Source organism: Ambystoma mexicanum, chromosome 1p, assembly GCF_040938575.1.
Source record: "Ambystoma mexicanum isolate Mex_15411 chromosome 1p, UKY_AmexF1_1, whole genome shotgun sequence".
Taxonomy (NCBI): Eukaryota; Metazoa; Chordata; class Amphibia; order Caudata; family Ambystomatidae; genus Ambystoma; species Ambystoma mexicanum.
Window position 1 is genome coordinate 787,692,500 of NC_090921.1, and position 17,039 is coordinate 787,709,538.

At 44.6% G+C, this 17,039-nt stretch overlaps 1 protein-coding gene across 1 annotated transcript in view; it reads right to left on the bottom strand.

Moving 5' to 3' along the window:
* The window catches only part of CFAP141 (cilia and flagella associated protein 141), a 100,173-nt gene that overhangs the window by 52,135 nt on the left and 30,999 nt on the right, over positions 1-17,039 (bottom strand). The window contains exon 2 of the mRNA XM_069651709.1: positions 3,748-3,788. Coding sequence (XP_069507810.1) covers positions 3,748-3,788 — 41 coding nt within the window. The remainder of the gene's footprint in view (positions 1-3,747; positions 3,789-17,039) is intronic.

Below are 17,039 nucleotides of genomic sequence, written 5' to 3' on the forward strand. Positions count from 1 at the left end.
CACAGAGGACAATACATTACATATACAAGAACTATTAAGCGACTGCGAGAAAGGTGGCCTGGGGTAGGACTAGCGGAACAACCCGATACAGTTATTGAGACTATGTATGATATTTCGGAGGGCGGGCACAAAATATCCCGAATTTATGAATTGTTGATGACCAGGGTGGGCAAGGAGTTGCTACAACTGAAGCGGGACTGGGAGGAGGAGGCGGGAGAACCTTTGCTAGACGGACAATGGGAGAGGGACCAGAGGTATCATAAAAAGCTGTCCCGGAACGCGAGCCTACAGCAGATCCAGTTATATGACACACAAGAGCATATATGACCCCTAGTAGAATTGCCAGGTTTGGAAGCTCAGCGATACAGGAGTGCCCAAGGTGTGGGGGGGTGGATGCCGGGATGACTCACATGTTCTGGGCATGCCCGGAAGTGGGCAGATTCTGGATGGAGGTCAAACAACGCCTGTCCAAAAAGGAGTTTCAATTGGAGGTGGAGTCAGTATGGGCATGCATGCTGGGGGGCTTCGTCAGACCGCGCAACCTGAAGCACATCAGCAAGATGAAAGACCTAGCTTACATCTTGGCCAAACAGAGAATTGCAATGGGCTGGAAACCAGCCCAAAGACCCAGAATAGAGGTATGGTGGGCCAACCGCCTGAAATGGGCAGAGGCAGAGACAGCAGTATGGTGGGAAGCTGTCACCAGGGGAGGGGAGGAGGAGTTGGGACCCCTGATAGAGTGGAGACAGATAGTGGCAATGATGGTGGGACTCCCTCAGGCTGAACTTAGCGAAGATGACACGCTTGAGAACAGAGAGGGGGACAAACCATAAGGAACGAATTCTGAGGTATCGAAGTAAGGGCTCGAATGAAGGAGGTGGGAGGGGGGAGGACTGTGATGCAAACATGTGGAAATAATGATGTGATGCATACATGTGAATGTCCTACATGTTGGTAAAGTTGGTGTGTTGTTTATAAAACAATAAAACGTTTTAAAAAAAAATAAAAATAAAGATAAAATGGCACCTGCATTTTGGGAACACCAACACCATGCGGTCTACAGGCTGCTATGGAGTATACATGCTGGTCGAAATTTAATAATACAAGAACAGGTAAGAGACACACCAGGCAGTTACCTAGGCTATACATATTATAGGATAGCTTTATAAAAACCTTGGTATTTAGTGGAAACAATGAATCACTTTGTTCTCATGTTCTGAATTAATGTTACCGTAAGAGATCACCTCAATTAAGCCTCTCTGGATACTCTTACCCCAGAAGGTATGGAGATATGGAGAAGGATTACCGTACACTACTTGATAATAACAAAAAATAATTGCCTACAGATCTTTTTTCTTGTTTCCATTTGATATATAGAGAAATAACTGATACAAATGAGATAACTACTGCAGATGCCGACAGAGGAACTATAACTTGCAGGGATATATATCAACATGGTATACAAACCACTGAAATACTCGAAACAAAAATATTTACTCCATTTAACAAACATTCTTTAATAATTGATTCACTGTATAAATTATAAATATTTCTTAATATTTTCTTCTTCAACTTTGTCCGTTACAAATTGTAATTTCTGATAGTAAGAACATATCACAAACAAATGGAATGATTCAGTTTACTATAAATAGATGCGTCCCAAGGCCCTGAAGAAAGTTTCCCATGCCGGTACATTAAACAAAGGGTAGTGTAAAACATACGTAGGCCATTAGTTTGCATTAGAATTGTAACCAGAGGGTATGTATCCTCCTCATGGAGGGAATGCATGTCTGTGTACTGAAGAATGGATATATGGACCTATGATTAGACTGATGTAATTAGCAAGAAATATGATATGAATACGAGACTCTTTTTTTTCATGTAACAGTAATAAAAAGTAAATAATTGAGCATATACTGTCTCTAGCATATATTCCTTAATCTAGTTACTTTTCAACCTTGACAGGTGTGTAACACAGGTGTGTTATGTTACCAGTCTGACAGTACTGCAGCAACCGATTGAAGTAAACCTACATAAATAAGAATATTGTTTGCGCAATATGTCTCTCTATATACAAACCTGTCCACTTATGTTGGTGGCAATGGACTCATCAGCAATCTTCGCAGTCTCAGGCTTGAATATTTCCTCACCTATATGTTTATTTCCTAAGCCTTTTCCTATCTTTACACACTTTAGTACTTGTTAGGGCCCTTACCGGGTTTCTTACCCCTAAACTGATAAGTATAGGCCAAAGGTCTCCCCTCTCCATTCTGTCCAGTACTGGTAAACAACCCTGGGCATAATTGGCAGGAATCTTCTACATAGGAATACAGACAGTAAATGCCAAAATCATGGATGTCGTTGTGAGCCATATTATTTCTTAAAAAATTGCTGCAAATTTGGAAAAGTTACAACTTCACCACTGCCCAAAATATGCCACAACTAGAGCAGCTGTTCGGAAGACAAAATAAAGCAGCCCCCGAGGCCATAACACAGTTTGCAAGCAAAATAAAAGTCTTTCTTGCAAACAAAACCTCTACAAACAGAGATAAAAAAAGCAAAAGCTCCATCCAGTGATTCCTCTCCTGATGGATAGAAAAAGAATGTGAGAGACACGCTGTGGTATTGGAATACAGGTCTGCATTGATTGGTAACAGTGGGCTGGCTGTAAATGTACCCTTAAAGAGGCATGCACCAATGTATGTAAGATGTGGTTAAACAATAAAAAAAGAGGTGTTTAGTGTGTTGCATAACAATTTAAAAGTGCTGTGCCTTGCCAGTCTGAGAGGTAGGACTTGTCAAAATTATGCCCTATACTGGAGGTGATGATCATGTTAGATAGACTTTGGATGGCAGGCGTTTGCGATATCCTGAATTGACTATTGGTCAGACATCAAAGAAGTTTCTTTAGGAATTTCCTTCACGGTGAGCTAGGGAAACCATAATTTTCATTCTAAACAGGTTCCTCCGTATCAAAGATCTGATGGTTAGCTGAGTCCTTTCAGGTTGAGTTGAGATTGCTTAAACAGTTTTGAGGGAACATTTTACATAAATATATATCTATTCACCCGTGATCACCTTGACTTCTGCAAGGACTTCAAAACTTGGCTCTTCAGAAAGCCATAACTGAGTGCTCATGCTCCCAAAGGAATGGGGTCACTATTGCACAGGTCATGTGTCTGAGACTTTTTTCAGCCCCATCCCTCATTCCCCCATTACTGCTAGGGGGAGGTGATATCTCATTACTCCCCCCTCTCATTGCATGAGGGACACTCCCCTGACCCTTGTTTATATTCTAAAAATTGGCATGTGAAACCGTTAACCACAGAAACATGTCTGCAGTAGTGACCCAGTCCCCACCCAAAACCTATTTTTGGATTTTAGGGCACACCACCAAAAAATGACTTTGGTGATGAAGTTGGCCATCTAGAAGTGCTGATGGCAATAACAATATTTAGGTGAAACGTTAACCAATCTGGGAGGATCTTTTGAGTTTTGGGATAATTTGGCACTATGACAATGAAATAGGCTCTGTTTGGCACTAGCTTGTCCAATAACTTGTCGATGAAGCTAATGGTCCCAGTCTCTCTGGAAGGACAGGAAGATGATCATATCGGAAAATAACAACAGACCCAACTCTGACAACAGCCACCATTCTTCCTGTGGATTTTATAAAACTCCGGGAGGAACAGATACAGTCACTGGATTTACAAACAAAAACAATGTAAGGTATAACAGTGAATTTACCTTTTAATTTCTTTCTTGCGGATGAATATTTCTTGTATTTTCTAAAACAAATGAGGAAATCAATTTAATAAAAGCTTAACAAATAAATTAATACAAACACAGATCACTCTAGTGGCTTCCTGCTTATATAGACATAGGGCTATCCTGTGTGAAAGAGTTTTCATCCATCAGACAGGGAAGAAAGGCTATGTATCGTTTACAAAATCAAAATTAAATGCATTTTGTTCTCTTTCAAAGTACCTGAATATTTGCTAATTAACGCAATGGTGCAAGAAGGAAGCACACGTGTTGTATGTTTAGAATCTGAGCTGCCACATTTCAATATTCCAGGGTGATGAACACACATTTTTAATTCCCAAAAACATATTTTCTGTACTTTTTGAAGCCTCCGAAAACTCTCCAAAGACCAACATCTATGAGTGAAGAGTTTAGGCCATGAATGTTGCTTATTGGTTTTTACTTAAGAAGCGCAACACTGTCATGAAGCGAACAAGGCACTTGTTCCCTACCAAGAAATAGGATTACAAGGTAATAAGATCAAGACAAACCACAACATCAACATTGAATTGTTTTCTTTCCCAATAGCAATGGTAAAAGGGGAGGGCCTCATTGTAATAAATGCAGGCAATTTTTGTAAATTTCACTTGTGAAACTCAAGATGCGGCTGTTTGGTAAAATTAGGGATGTACTGAATAGCATATTTAGTATTCGTCTGCATATTGAATAGTTCATCAAGTATTCTGCTGAAGACTTTTATTATTTAATAAATAATGTGCTTAGTTTGAAATGCCCCCTTTTTTAAAAATATGATAGAACTGTTTTACATATGTTTTCATTATTACATTTATTTCCCTTCATTTTAAACATCTCATTGTTTAAGGCACACAAGTCAGAAAAGGAAAGATTAACAAGAAAAGAAGCATGGACCACATGTACCGAAGAATGGTGCATATTCAAAATAATACCACTCAAAGTGGCAGGCTCCACGAAAGCAAAGTGCCAGCTCGCAATGAACAAAATGCATACTACAATTTACAACTGCCATTGCATATCAAAAACATTTGCAAGTTGCAAAGTAGCTTAGGTGGAAAGTGAATGTGTAACCATCCTTGCAGCTTACACAGAAATCTGTCAATGGTTTCTATCCACTCATCAAGGACACAGATGGAGGGTACATGAGAGGTGAGCATGCTTCATCACCCCACTATTCTTAAAGAGGGGGCACTGCCCTCATATGCTAAACAAGGGGGAGACTCTCATAGAGAGGCTGATCAGGTTGGAGCAGGGGTAATCACAGATCGGAAAGATTGACATGTGACTGAATTTGTCCAAAACCTACAAGCTGTGGGATGTTTTAACCCACTCATCAAAGCCCCAAACAGAACTGTGCATTGCTGGCAGCTGCAACATCATAACGGCCGCCGGAAAGCATGCTGCGGGCCAGAAATCACCAGAAAGTGCGCAGTGAAAACCTGACAGATAGGCCACCATCCACTTTTGCCTCTGTCAGTGTTCATACAGGAGACCATTTCCAGACCCCATCCTTTGGCTGCACACAGAGCAAAATCAGCACAAAGGAATACAGAGCTGTTCAATAATCCGTTTTATTTGGTGTCAAAATTGCTAAAATCATGGCTCACAAAACCACCAAAAGGATACAACTTCTTGTTGGGTGTTCTACATTACTCTACTGCAAGAATCCACACCAGTACAACGGCAGCAAGAATCATATGTTATTAGGACAAAATCCCATGTTAAAGACATTTGATTTAAAGACAGCTGTCAAAAATGGGTGCAATACCGGTGCTCGCCACTGACAGGTGCTGGCGATTTCTAATCCTGACAGGAGATCTGTCTTGCAGAAGCTAAATATGCCAAAGCAGAGAAGTCTATCAAAATGCCATATAGAGTGCCACACTTTGATTTAATGTGGAAAAAGACTCCATTAAAGATATGTTGCTTATTTTCAGTTTATAATGTTATATTTTTTTTCACAAGGAACTAAGTTGCAATTGATTAGAAGGCAGTCTGATTTAATTAAAAGTTCAAGAGGCCTTCTGTCCCTGGGAAGCCTTCACACCTGGTCTTACCACCAACAGCACAGGATATCGCATTGACATGTAAATCAGGAGAGGAGGAGATTTTCTCTGCAGCCTGGAGGAAGGAACAATGGGGGCTTTGGGATGAATAGAATATGCTGATTTGAGGTGTAACTGTCAACACTGCTCCGGGAGAAGCAAGACATGTGACCATCTGACTCACCAAGCTTCTAGGGGCGGACCAGACTGGGTTGTGGATTTAATATTGCACCAAATATATGTTTAAGGAAAATGCCTCTAAAATATTGTATCAAGCTGACAGAAATGTACAACTTTGGGATTCTTAATATGACAAATGCCCTCACAGTTTGAGACTAAGCTGAAATCCGTACGATGTTCGGAGACCAAAACTCGGGATTTATTAATATTGTGGGTGCAGTGTTTATGCTAGAAACATAACAACTTATAGTAATATGCTCAGAGAGGGTGTGTACGTCTGTGTAAGATTTGGTGCAAAACCAATATTGCAAAACCTACCAAAATCACAAATAAGTTGTCATTTCTGAACCCAAGCTCGTAGAAAGATTAGAGTTGAACAGAGACCTGTCTTAATTAATATGTGATATGTACATGTATTCTCAACAACTTGTGTACCTTGGAAACATGTTTGATTATGAAAAATTGATTTCTAAGTAAAAGCAGAGGGGAGGGATTTCAGCTTCAGCCATAAACATGAAACCTGATGACTCATTCTGACCCACTAATCCTTTCTCCAGTGAGGTCACAGGGAATCATCTAACCTATCAAATCCTTAGTGGGTTGGTCATAGAAAATCAGCCTCCACACCCTCTTTGGAAACACATAAAAAGTACTGCTGAGACCCAGATAGGGACACTCACTTTCCACTTCAACTGATTTCTTGCGCAGCACTCTGCCGGACCGGATCCAGACAATATCCAGAAGAACTTAGAGGCCAGATAGATCTAGAACCCAGCTCTAGAACCTTAAGCAGGGGCCTAACCCAAAAGCTGAACTCTTCTCAGCAGGCCTCAGAATCCAGCAACCTAACCAAACTATTCAACAGTCTTGCCGTGCTGTTTTCTGACCGGCTAGAACACTGTGCCAGAACCAGATCCAGACCCAGAAAGCAGCGCTGTATCCAGAACCCGCTTGATCCAGTCCAAGAGGCCAGACCAGACTGCCGCGCCGTGAGCAGAACCAGTGCCTGAGACTGTCCTGTGGCGAGTGAAGTCCAAACCTGACCAGATCGTTGAAAAGGCCCATTTCCATTCCATTCCAAAACTAGGAGTGAGTATTTAGTCTAGAACTGTGCATAGTCATCTCTTAGTCTAAAGTAATCTTAGCCCATCCATTTCAACCTGTCCAGAACTGCATTTAGAATCATGTGTCCATTTTGTTGATTTCAAATCTGTAAAACGCGCATCTGTCATTCTGAAATCTTGACTTTATTTTTGAAAATCGACGTCCACAAAAACGTCTGTATCTTTTGAACCGCGAAATTTAACTGTCATTTTAAAGCTAAGATCCTAAGCTTTCCAACAAACCCAAAACGACATTCCAATTCCTTATAGTTTTTCCGTAATCGCGATTTACGCACGCGGAAAAAGTGACGCCAATTGCAACTTAGCTCCATTTAATTTCCAGTCAAAATAGCTGCTCTGGCTTTCCACTGCTGAAATTCGTTTTCAATTTGATAATCACTCATGAATCATTGCTAGTGTTGATCTGAACTAATCCAAAGTAGCTATCACTTATCCTGAATCTCCTTCAGTGAATTAAAAGCATTTTAGCATATTTTCCAATCCATTGCAATCACCTTCAAAAGTATTTTTGCCTGTTTAAAATCATACCTGTTTCTCTAAGCGTGCTGGGGGAACTGGAATTGAACTGTATTATTAATTGTATTCTTGAAACCTGTGTGTCCTCATTTCCATCTCTTCCTATTGCATAAGGGGGGAGTGAGTTGTCGCAAGGGGAAAAGTGATCATATTATCTCTTGTTGAAACCATATCAAGTTTATATCTGTGTTGCATTCTTTACCACCTTGCCTTTTCTTTGAAACCATAAAAGTATTCTCTGCTACTTTATCCTTTCTATACCAACTCCTCATTGATTAAAGAGAGTGTACTATTGTAATATTACCCATTGTTGACCACTATTATATTCATAAGTGTGCTATCAGATATTATTTTGTTCATAAAAGTGTGATATATACATATAGTTTAATTTTTCCAATAAACCTTTTAATTTGCAAAACAAACCTACTTCTTGGCTCAGTGAGGTCAGGGGGATTCAAAGAGAGGGGCATTATATAGGGGTTCATCATCCAGATTGAAGAACTTTGACATAAAAATATATATAATAAGGGCTTCCATTGGGCATCCCAGGCTAGGCATTGACTTAGTTGGATTGCTGGATTGGAGTCATTTACAGAGTGGGGGCTCGTAGCCGGGACTTCTGGATTAGATCTACCACTTGTGCAGCTTAATACAATGTGCTAACTGACAGGATACATAAATCCTGTTGGATCACCACGCTGTGTTATGCTGTAAAAGCACCCCTCAAAAGGGAACCCTCTCAGGAAACGGTCGTTTTTGCAAAATAAAATAAAATTCTGTAAGTCAGGAAGGAAATCAATTTCCAGAATGACGACACTGGTAGACATCAAGATAGCGAGAGAGCACCTCTTACATAAGCTATTTGTGAGAGGTGAGTGGACTCAGCAGGACCAGAATGTGTGCTTGCGGGCAATCACACAACAGGTCACTGCAACTGGGTTAGATATCTGGAGAGATCAGGACTCCTTACACGTGGCCCTGAGTGAACTATATATGGCCCCTAAGGCCAAAGATGAGCACGACAAGATTGTCAGGATAGCGGCATATTTATATTTATATATGGGAGCCATACAGGACAAATGTACTGAAGGCCAAGATCTGGCAAGTAGGCAGCTGATGGCATTAGAGAAGGCCCAAGCTGACCTGGACTCTTCTGAGCAGAGGCTGCACAGGAGCCAGGAGTCAGAAAATGAAAGTAGGCAGTATATCATTAAAATAAAAGAGGACATGGGTATCCTGCAACAGGAAAGGGCAAACCAGGACACCAGAATTCTGGCCTTGCAGAAGAGTAGCAAGAAGGTTTGGACTCCCTACTGCAGAGCCAGAAAAAGCTGGAGCAACAGCTGGATTTCAATAGGGCATGCGCAGAGCAGATAGTCACCCTGCAAAGCCACCTAGATAGAGAAAAGGAAGAGAGCAATACATTGATTTTGAAAGACCTGGATACCCAGGCAGAGTTTGATGAAGAGCGCCAGAAAGCTGGTGCCCTTCAAAGGCAGAGGGACAGCCTGGTGGCACAGATGCAGGCTCTTACTCAGGAAAGGGATACCTTAGGCCAGGAAGTCTGCCACTTAAAAAAGAAAATGGAAGAAAATCACCTGGCCCTCCAGGGACTGGGTGACCACCAAAAAGAGCATCAGAACTTGTTAGAGCACACCAGGAGGGTGGAAGATGCTCTGGCAAGAAAGGAGCAGGCCAGTAGGGATGGGTCTCAGAAGGTAACCCTCCTCCAGCAAAGACTGGCCCAGTACTCCAAGACTAACCAGGAAGCACAGAGAGATAATGAAGCTCTCAGCCAGCACAATGATAGGCTCCAGCAACAGGTAGCCGTGCAGGAGAGACTGATAGAGTCTAGTAAGGTGTTGATTGAGGAACTGAAAGCACAGGCTCTGGCAGGGCAACAGGGAGCAGGGGCTGATAGAGATGAGGTTCGCTGGGAAAGGGAAATACCTGAGCATAACCTCAGGAGCCCTAGTACCAGAGGCCTCCAGATCTCCCAGTCCCTGGACTCTGCCAACCCCATGTCCCCTGGCGCACATGAGCCCAGGGCCACGGGGAGGGCAGATTACTATCCAGTCAGAAGTATGGGGACCATAGGCCAGTACATCCCAGGAATGGATGGGCGGGCACCCAAGTACAGTGCAATTTAGTGGGGAACCCCGGGAGAGTAGGCCCTCTAAGGGCATTCTGAAAACCTCTGCCCAGTTAGGTCAGTGGGGGGGTACCCATCAAATCCTGGGAGCAAGGAGGAATCAGAAGACTCCTCTGAGCGTCCCAGGAACAGGAGACTAGGTCCCCACATTCTGCCGGCCATTCCCAGGCTCGCAGAATCCGGGAAAACCTGGAAGATCAGACGGGCACCTCTGGGAGCAGTGCTTCTGAGTCAGAGGATGAATGGACCCGGGTTACCCGAACCAAGAAGGCCAACAAGGCAAAAAGGGCCTTGCTTAAGGACCCCTTAAAACAGAACAAAGCAATAAGGAGCGTCATCACTCCTTATCATAAGAACTCCAAGTATTCTGTTTGGGAACACTTGGAGCTCTTTGTGCCAATGATGGAGACTTTCCATTTGAAAGATAGCAGTGTCTGCATTCAGTATGTAAAATGGACATTCTCCCTAGAATACTCCAGTTTTTCTGCGGGGCTGGAGGACCAGAATCATTCAAGATGGTCCACCTATAGGGCAGCCATCTTGAAACACTTTTCTGTTCACCGAAACCCCCAAGAGGCTCGCAACGCAGCCTACAATTTGCAATGTGGGGAGGATCAGGCCCCACAAGAATTTGTGCAGGAGTTGACGCATTCTTTTGCGCAGACTACCAAAAGGGTGCGCACGGATAGCAAAGAATTTGTTAATATGTTTTTCCATGCCTTACCCAAATACATCATGACCCAGCTAGTGAGAGATTTTCACGAGAAAAGGTCACTAGAATGAGTCATTGAACAGGCCACCCGGATCTATGAGGTGCAGAAACCCATAGAAAATAAAAATAATGCTCAGAAGAGCCCCAAGCCAACCAGCACCCATGCTGCTGCTAAGGTGGCAGAGGTAAATGGGCTGCCCCCATTTTAGATTTGGAGATGGGGGGCCTAAAAACCTGCCTGCACTGAATAATTCTAAGCCCAGAAGGCCCTCGGGCCAGTCACAGACAGGGAGTCAAGGAGGTAGTCCCGCAAATGGGGTCCCTCACTCCCCTGATTATGTAAGTCCCCACTACAAGGGAAACCGACCCATCCTGAGTTATGTGTGGACTCCTCCAACCCAAGGGGGGGGGATCCAGCCAAGCACCTAACCCAGGGATCTTCCCTCCTAACTTCCCCCAGGAGGGCAGAACTTCACCAAACCCTGGGCAGAACTTTTTCCCCAGGTATCCACAAAATTTCCAACCCCAAAATCATGCATCCATCTTTTCCCACTTCCCTGAGCCCAGACCACCTAATCCGGGAGAGGGGAGGCCAAGGGTGGAGGGGTACCCAAATCTTCCCAACCCGGGGTACTACCACAGAAGGGATAGCTACCCTTCCCGGGATCAGCCCAGGGGAGAAAACAGAACCCTGTATCAGCCTGAGCGGGTCTCACAGTTAGAGCGCCAGGTCCAAAATATGGCACAGGATCTGGGTCGCATGCTGAGGGCTCAGCAGAACCCTCAGATGGGCATGCCGGCGCCGAATGCCCCAAACTCTGTACCTGGTGCTCCAGAACAATGACGGGGGCAGCACCCCGACAACCCACTGGTTCCCAGGGAGGAGGCACAAGGGGAAGGGGGGTGTAAAGCCTTGGAGGAAGCTTCCTTCCCCACTTGTAAACAGCCCCTGGAAACCCAGGAACCGAAAACAAAATCTCCTATCCCTGAAAGTCTGCCACCCAATGAGCAGAGAGGAGGTAGGAGAAACAAAGGACCCAAACAGACCCACTTTGAGGAGGAGGTACAGATCTTCCAATTTGAAGGAGAGGGATCCTCAGAGGATCCTGGGAAAATAATCTTCTCCTTCAGAGATGGGGGAACTCCTCCCAAAGAAAATGGGTCCCAAGGGATTCAAATCCAGACTGGGTAGATGTGGGGACTGAGCTAGCGCTGCCTATCATCCTACCCCAGAATCAACAACATGAAAATCCCCTGGTTCAAACCCATCCTGGTGACTGCCTCCAAAAAGGGGGGGGCGGCCCAGAACCAGAACCAGGGGAACCCAAAACTTCTATTTCCAGTTGCCAACTTTTTCTTTCAGATTCCCAAGACACTCCACAGAATTCTGCCCAAAACTCTTCTCTTTCAATGTCCAAAACCAGAAAATAAGCCCACCAGTTGTCCAAAAATATGCATTATCTGTGCCCCCTTGCGGAGAAGGAGGGAAGATACTATGCCCCGGTACAAGTACAGGGGCAGGGTACAATTTTGGCACTGGTGGACACTGGATCCCAAGCTACCCTTCTGCCCAAAAAGGCCTTTGATGAACTAAATTCAGGAAGGGGGGAGAAATACCAAATTCCTGTCACCCCTCTTCCTGGACAACTTCAGAACTTTGACAGGAAGGAAATTCCCGTCGAGGGGACTGCGGATTTGGACATTAAACTTGGGCGACACAAGGTGAAACACCCGGTCATAGTAGTGACTCCAAAGGGCACCCCTTGTTTACTAGGGAATGACCTCCGGAGAAGGTTGTCACCCCTAACAGATTGCGTAAACAAGGTCCTCTAGACCCAGACTAGCCGACCAATAAAGTTAAAACAGAGTGTCAACCATGTTAGTTCAAACAGCACATGTCACATGGTTGAACAAAAATGTGACCAAGTAGAATTTCACTTCCAGAAAAACCAAATTCCAGACGTGACAGTAATAGCAGTAGGACAACAGACTGGTGATGGGGGGTCCTCTCTATTTCTGAAAATCAACCTACCTTCCTTCCAGTTTAAGGTGGTATTCCACACTGGAAGGAAACACTCTGAAATTCTTTACCAATCCACAATCAGACATTCCCACTCCTATAGTCCAGAAAGATGTGAAATCAGATCAGAGCCTGGCTGATATTCAGCAAATTGGAGAGCAGTTGTTCATCCCTGTTCAGTTAAAGGATGGGAAGGACTCTGTTCTCTCCCGAGTGTGTGTGAACAACGGTAAGAGCTTCATCAGCTAAGCCATGTTCCGCCAACTCCCAAAAGATCCAGCCATTCCCACATTCAAACTGATAGACAAATGGGAAATGGATCTGGAAACACCCAATTCCAAACATTTCCTGCCAAGCAGGTGTATGCTCTTAAATATCCATTGGCAACAAGAGCATAGTCCATAATTGTTTGGTCGTGCAAGACATCACTGCCGCCTTTTACTTAGGCAGTGACATTCTCAATCGCTTTGCCATTAGTTTGGGCCTAAAAAACTTCAAAGCTTGGTCCCGATTAGCAGATAATCCCATGGGCTTTGATGACCAAGAGAAAGCATTTAGGTCAGCTCAATTGCTACCTTATGCAGTTGAAATCCAAATTGGAGAGGAAGTCATCATCCCAGAAAGGACCCGACAATTCTCCCTGGAAGTGAAAGTTAAAAGAGGACAGAAATTGAAAAACCCTGATGCTTATATTCATCTAAATGCCTCTCTCCAACAGCAAGGGTTGGGGGTAAACCCAACACCATTAGTCAATATAGAACATGACACCATTCCAATAGAGGTGGATGACAGCGACTTAAATAGTATTAATCTAGCCGCGGGCACCATTATTGGAATGGCGGTTGATGACCGACATTTTTCTATTGATTTAGGAAATGAACTGTTGGAACCAATCCCCAAGGACTGTTTTGACAGTGACAGTGATGACCATACAACACCAGACAGGATCTTTACCCGGCATGGGGGGAACTTCCTGGTGTACACTTCCTGCCCTTATGGTAAGGAAGATGTGACTTGTGACTTCAGAGGGGATGAGGTGATTTTCCAGGTCCATGAGGGCTGCCTTTCCCACCTGAAGCCACCAGTCCAAATCAGCACTCTGACCAGGGACTTCTCCACCCAGCTGGAGGAGGCCTCTGAGATAGCGAAACCAGAAGTCTTTCCAGGCTTCAGGCAGATAGTTGAAGAGAGAGTCAACCTAGCTGATGCCTGTGTGACTCTGGAGCAGAAGCAAAAGTTGAAACAAGTTTTCTTGGATTTTCAAGATCTTTTTGCGGTGGACTCATATGAATATGTTCGCACCGACATCCACACAACAGACCCTGGAATGACTCCAGTGTTTGTGAAGCAATATCGCTTGCCGCTCGCATCCATGGAGTCCCTTACTGAAATAATTAAGAACCTTGAGTCCCGGGGGATAATCCGTCCAGTACACAGCACCTTCAATAATCCTGTGCTGGGAATATTGAAGCCAAACGGCCAGTGGAGACTCTGCGCCGACCTTAGGGAGCTCAACAAACGGGTCCATACTTCCCGATGGCCTCTTCCCTACATTGACCAGGGGCTGGCCCAGATCCAGGGGTCACAGGTATTCACTGCAATAGACCTGACCAATGGATACTGGACCGTGCCTGTCAGTAGAGAGGACCAATACAAGCTGGCTTTTACCTTTGGGGGCCAGCAGTACACATGGACACGGACTCCCTTTGGATACCTCAACTCCGGCAATGAATTAAACATTTTCCTACATAAGGCCATGCCCGACCTGGGTGTGAGGGGTAACCTGGCTTATGTAGATGATGTCTTCATCAAAAGTTCATCTGTGGAGGAACACATAGCGGAGATCCGTTATGTTCTGACACAGTTGAGGGCCGCCGGAGCAAAACTTTCCTTTCAGAAAGCACAGTGGTGTAGAACCCGTGTTAATTTCTTGAGGCATGAGATTACTCCTCAGTGCCTCTGTCCCCAGGAAAAGAAAGTGGAAGCACTTCAGAAAATGAAGGACCCCACAACTCTGTGGGAACTAAGGAGCCTCCTTGGACTGACTAATTACAGCAGAAAGTTCATTGAGGGCTACGCAGAGATCACTAGACCACTGATTCTTCTTTTGAGGGGGGGGGGGTCAAGTGGGAATGGGGTCCAGAACAAGCCGAGGCAGTAAGACAACTCAAAAGAAGCCTCTCACAAGCGCCCTGCTTAGCTTACCCTGTCAGAAACAAGGAGGTTTTCTTGGAGACAGGGTTCTCGAATACATGCTTGACTACAGTATTATATCAAAAGCATGACAAGGTCAGTAAAGTAATCTTCTATGCGAGTAAAACTTTATCCTCTGTGGAGGAAAAATTCAACGATTGTGAGAAGGCACGCCTGGCAACAGTGTGGGCATTGAAGAATTACCGCCCGTTTATCCAGTGGGAACACATCATAGTGGAGACTCCACACCAGCCTCTGCAATATCTCCAAAGTGACAAAATCCGGGCCGGAAATGTGAGTAATTCGCGAATTAATTCCTGGATTCTGTGAATGCAAGGCTTTCCTGTGGAGGTCAGATATGGCCAAAACAAGAAGAGTCCCCGAGCGCAAGGTCTGGCTGACTTGCATGATTGTGCCAGAGAAAACTGTCTCGAGGATGAAAGTCTAAAAATCAAGGACAACATGGAGGCATACCTCAATTCCCCCCACAAAGTCTTTGAAGAGGACAAGTGTGAGGGAATGCCCACTGTTTATGTGGATGGATGCTCTTACCATGTTGACAACAACGGGGAAAAATAACTTGTGGCCGGCGTAGGGAATGCATGGGTGAATGAGTCCCCAGAACCCTCCGCTGTGTACAAGATTGGTCCCCGAAGTAGTCAAGTGGCAGAGTTGATGGCGGTGCATCAAGCCATCCTCACTGCTGTCCAACATCAACTCCACAAACTGGTCATAATCACAGATTCAGATTATGTAGGGAACGGGTTTGTGGAGCACCTGGTTAATTGGAAAACCAGAGGCATGCTATGTGCTAATAACAAACCCTTGAAACATGGGAAGTTAATCCAAAATATTGATGATCTGGTCACCTCGAATGGGATGACCATCTACTGGAAAAAGATCAAGGGTCATTCCAAAGTAGAGGGACCAGACAAAACTGGAAATGACTTAGCTGATCAGCTGGCCAAAACCGGGGCCATCCAAGGGGATCTAATAGAGAGTGCGTCCCTGTTGGGGGAAATCCAGGTCACTGCTATCACTAGGTCCCAGACAAAGGCTCACAATGATCTTTCAACTGCACAATGGAGTAAGGAGACCCCAGATGCTGATTTGATTACGGCTCAGAAGGGGGATCCAATAATTGGTAAGTTTTACCAACACATTGAGGACCCTGAGAACTTTCCCCTGACGGATACCCATTACATTGGGAAAGAGGAGTGTTAATGAAATGTCCAAAAATGTTCCGAATCCAAGACGGTTTGTTGGTAAGGAAATCCCAAGCTGGCCATGATCAGTGGATGGTTCCAACCTCATTCCGAAGCCTGATGTTAAGTCACGCCCATGATGCAGCCACAGCCAGTCATAGGGGGTTTCATACAACACTTGAAATCTTAAAAGAGTTTGCATACTGGCCACACATGGGGCAGGACCTCGACCAATACTTGAAGGGGTGTCTTGTGTGTGCACAATTTCAGCCAACATCCCTCACACACCGTGCGCCTCTCCAAAAGAGGGGGATGACACTGCCATGGTCAGATTTGCAAGTCGACTTCATAGGGCCCGTGGTTCGCTCCTCTAGGGGGAATAAGTACATGTTGACTGTGACATGCTTATTTACTAAATGGGTGGAATGTCTCCCGGCCCCAAACTGCAAGGCAGAAACAGCAGCTGCCCTGATGATCAACCACATCTTTTCGCGTTTTGGACTGCCCCAAAGGATTGAGTCAGACAGAGGTAGCCATTTCACCAGCGAAGTAATGACCAAGATGTGGGAGATACTTGGGGTTAAAAGGAAGCTACACATTGCTTACCGGCCAGCCTCTTCTTGTGCAGTAGAACGTTACAACAAAACCATTGTGAGCATCTTAAAAAAGTTTGTGGCAGATTCTGGGCCAAGTTGGGATATCCGATTACCTCTTGTCCTAATGGCCATCAGATCTACCCCTTCATCTGCAACTAAAATATCACTGTTTGAGCTGATGACTGGTCGCAGGATGGTGCTTCCCCAGCATCTGCTCTACAGGACCCAAGAGCAGACATTGATCAATGCCTCCACAACTCATGACTATGTTGAAAATTTAAGAAAACACCTTCAACATGCTTTTGCCTACGCTCAGCGAAATCTAGAGAGATCAGCCGATAGCATGAAGACCCACTATGACCTGAAGACCACCAGAAAGGAATACAATGTAGGAGACCAGGTTTATCTGTACAATTTCCAAAAGGACCAGGCCAAACAGCAGAAGTTTCTGCCTACCTGGAAGGGACCTTTTGAAATTGTAGACAAGATCTCACCAGTCGCCTACAAGATCTGCAT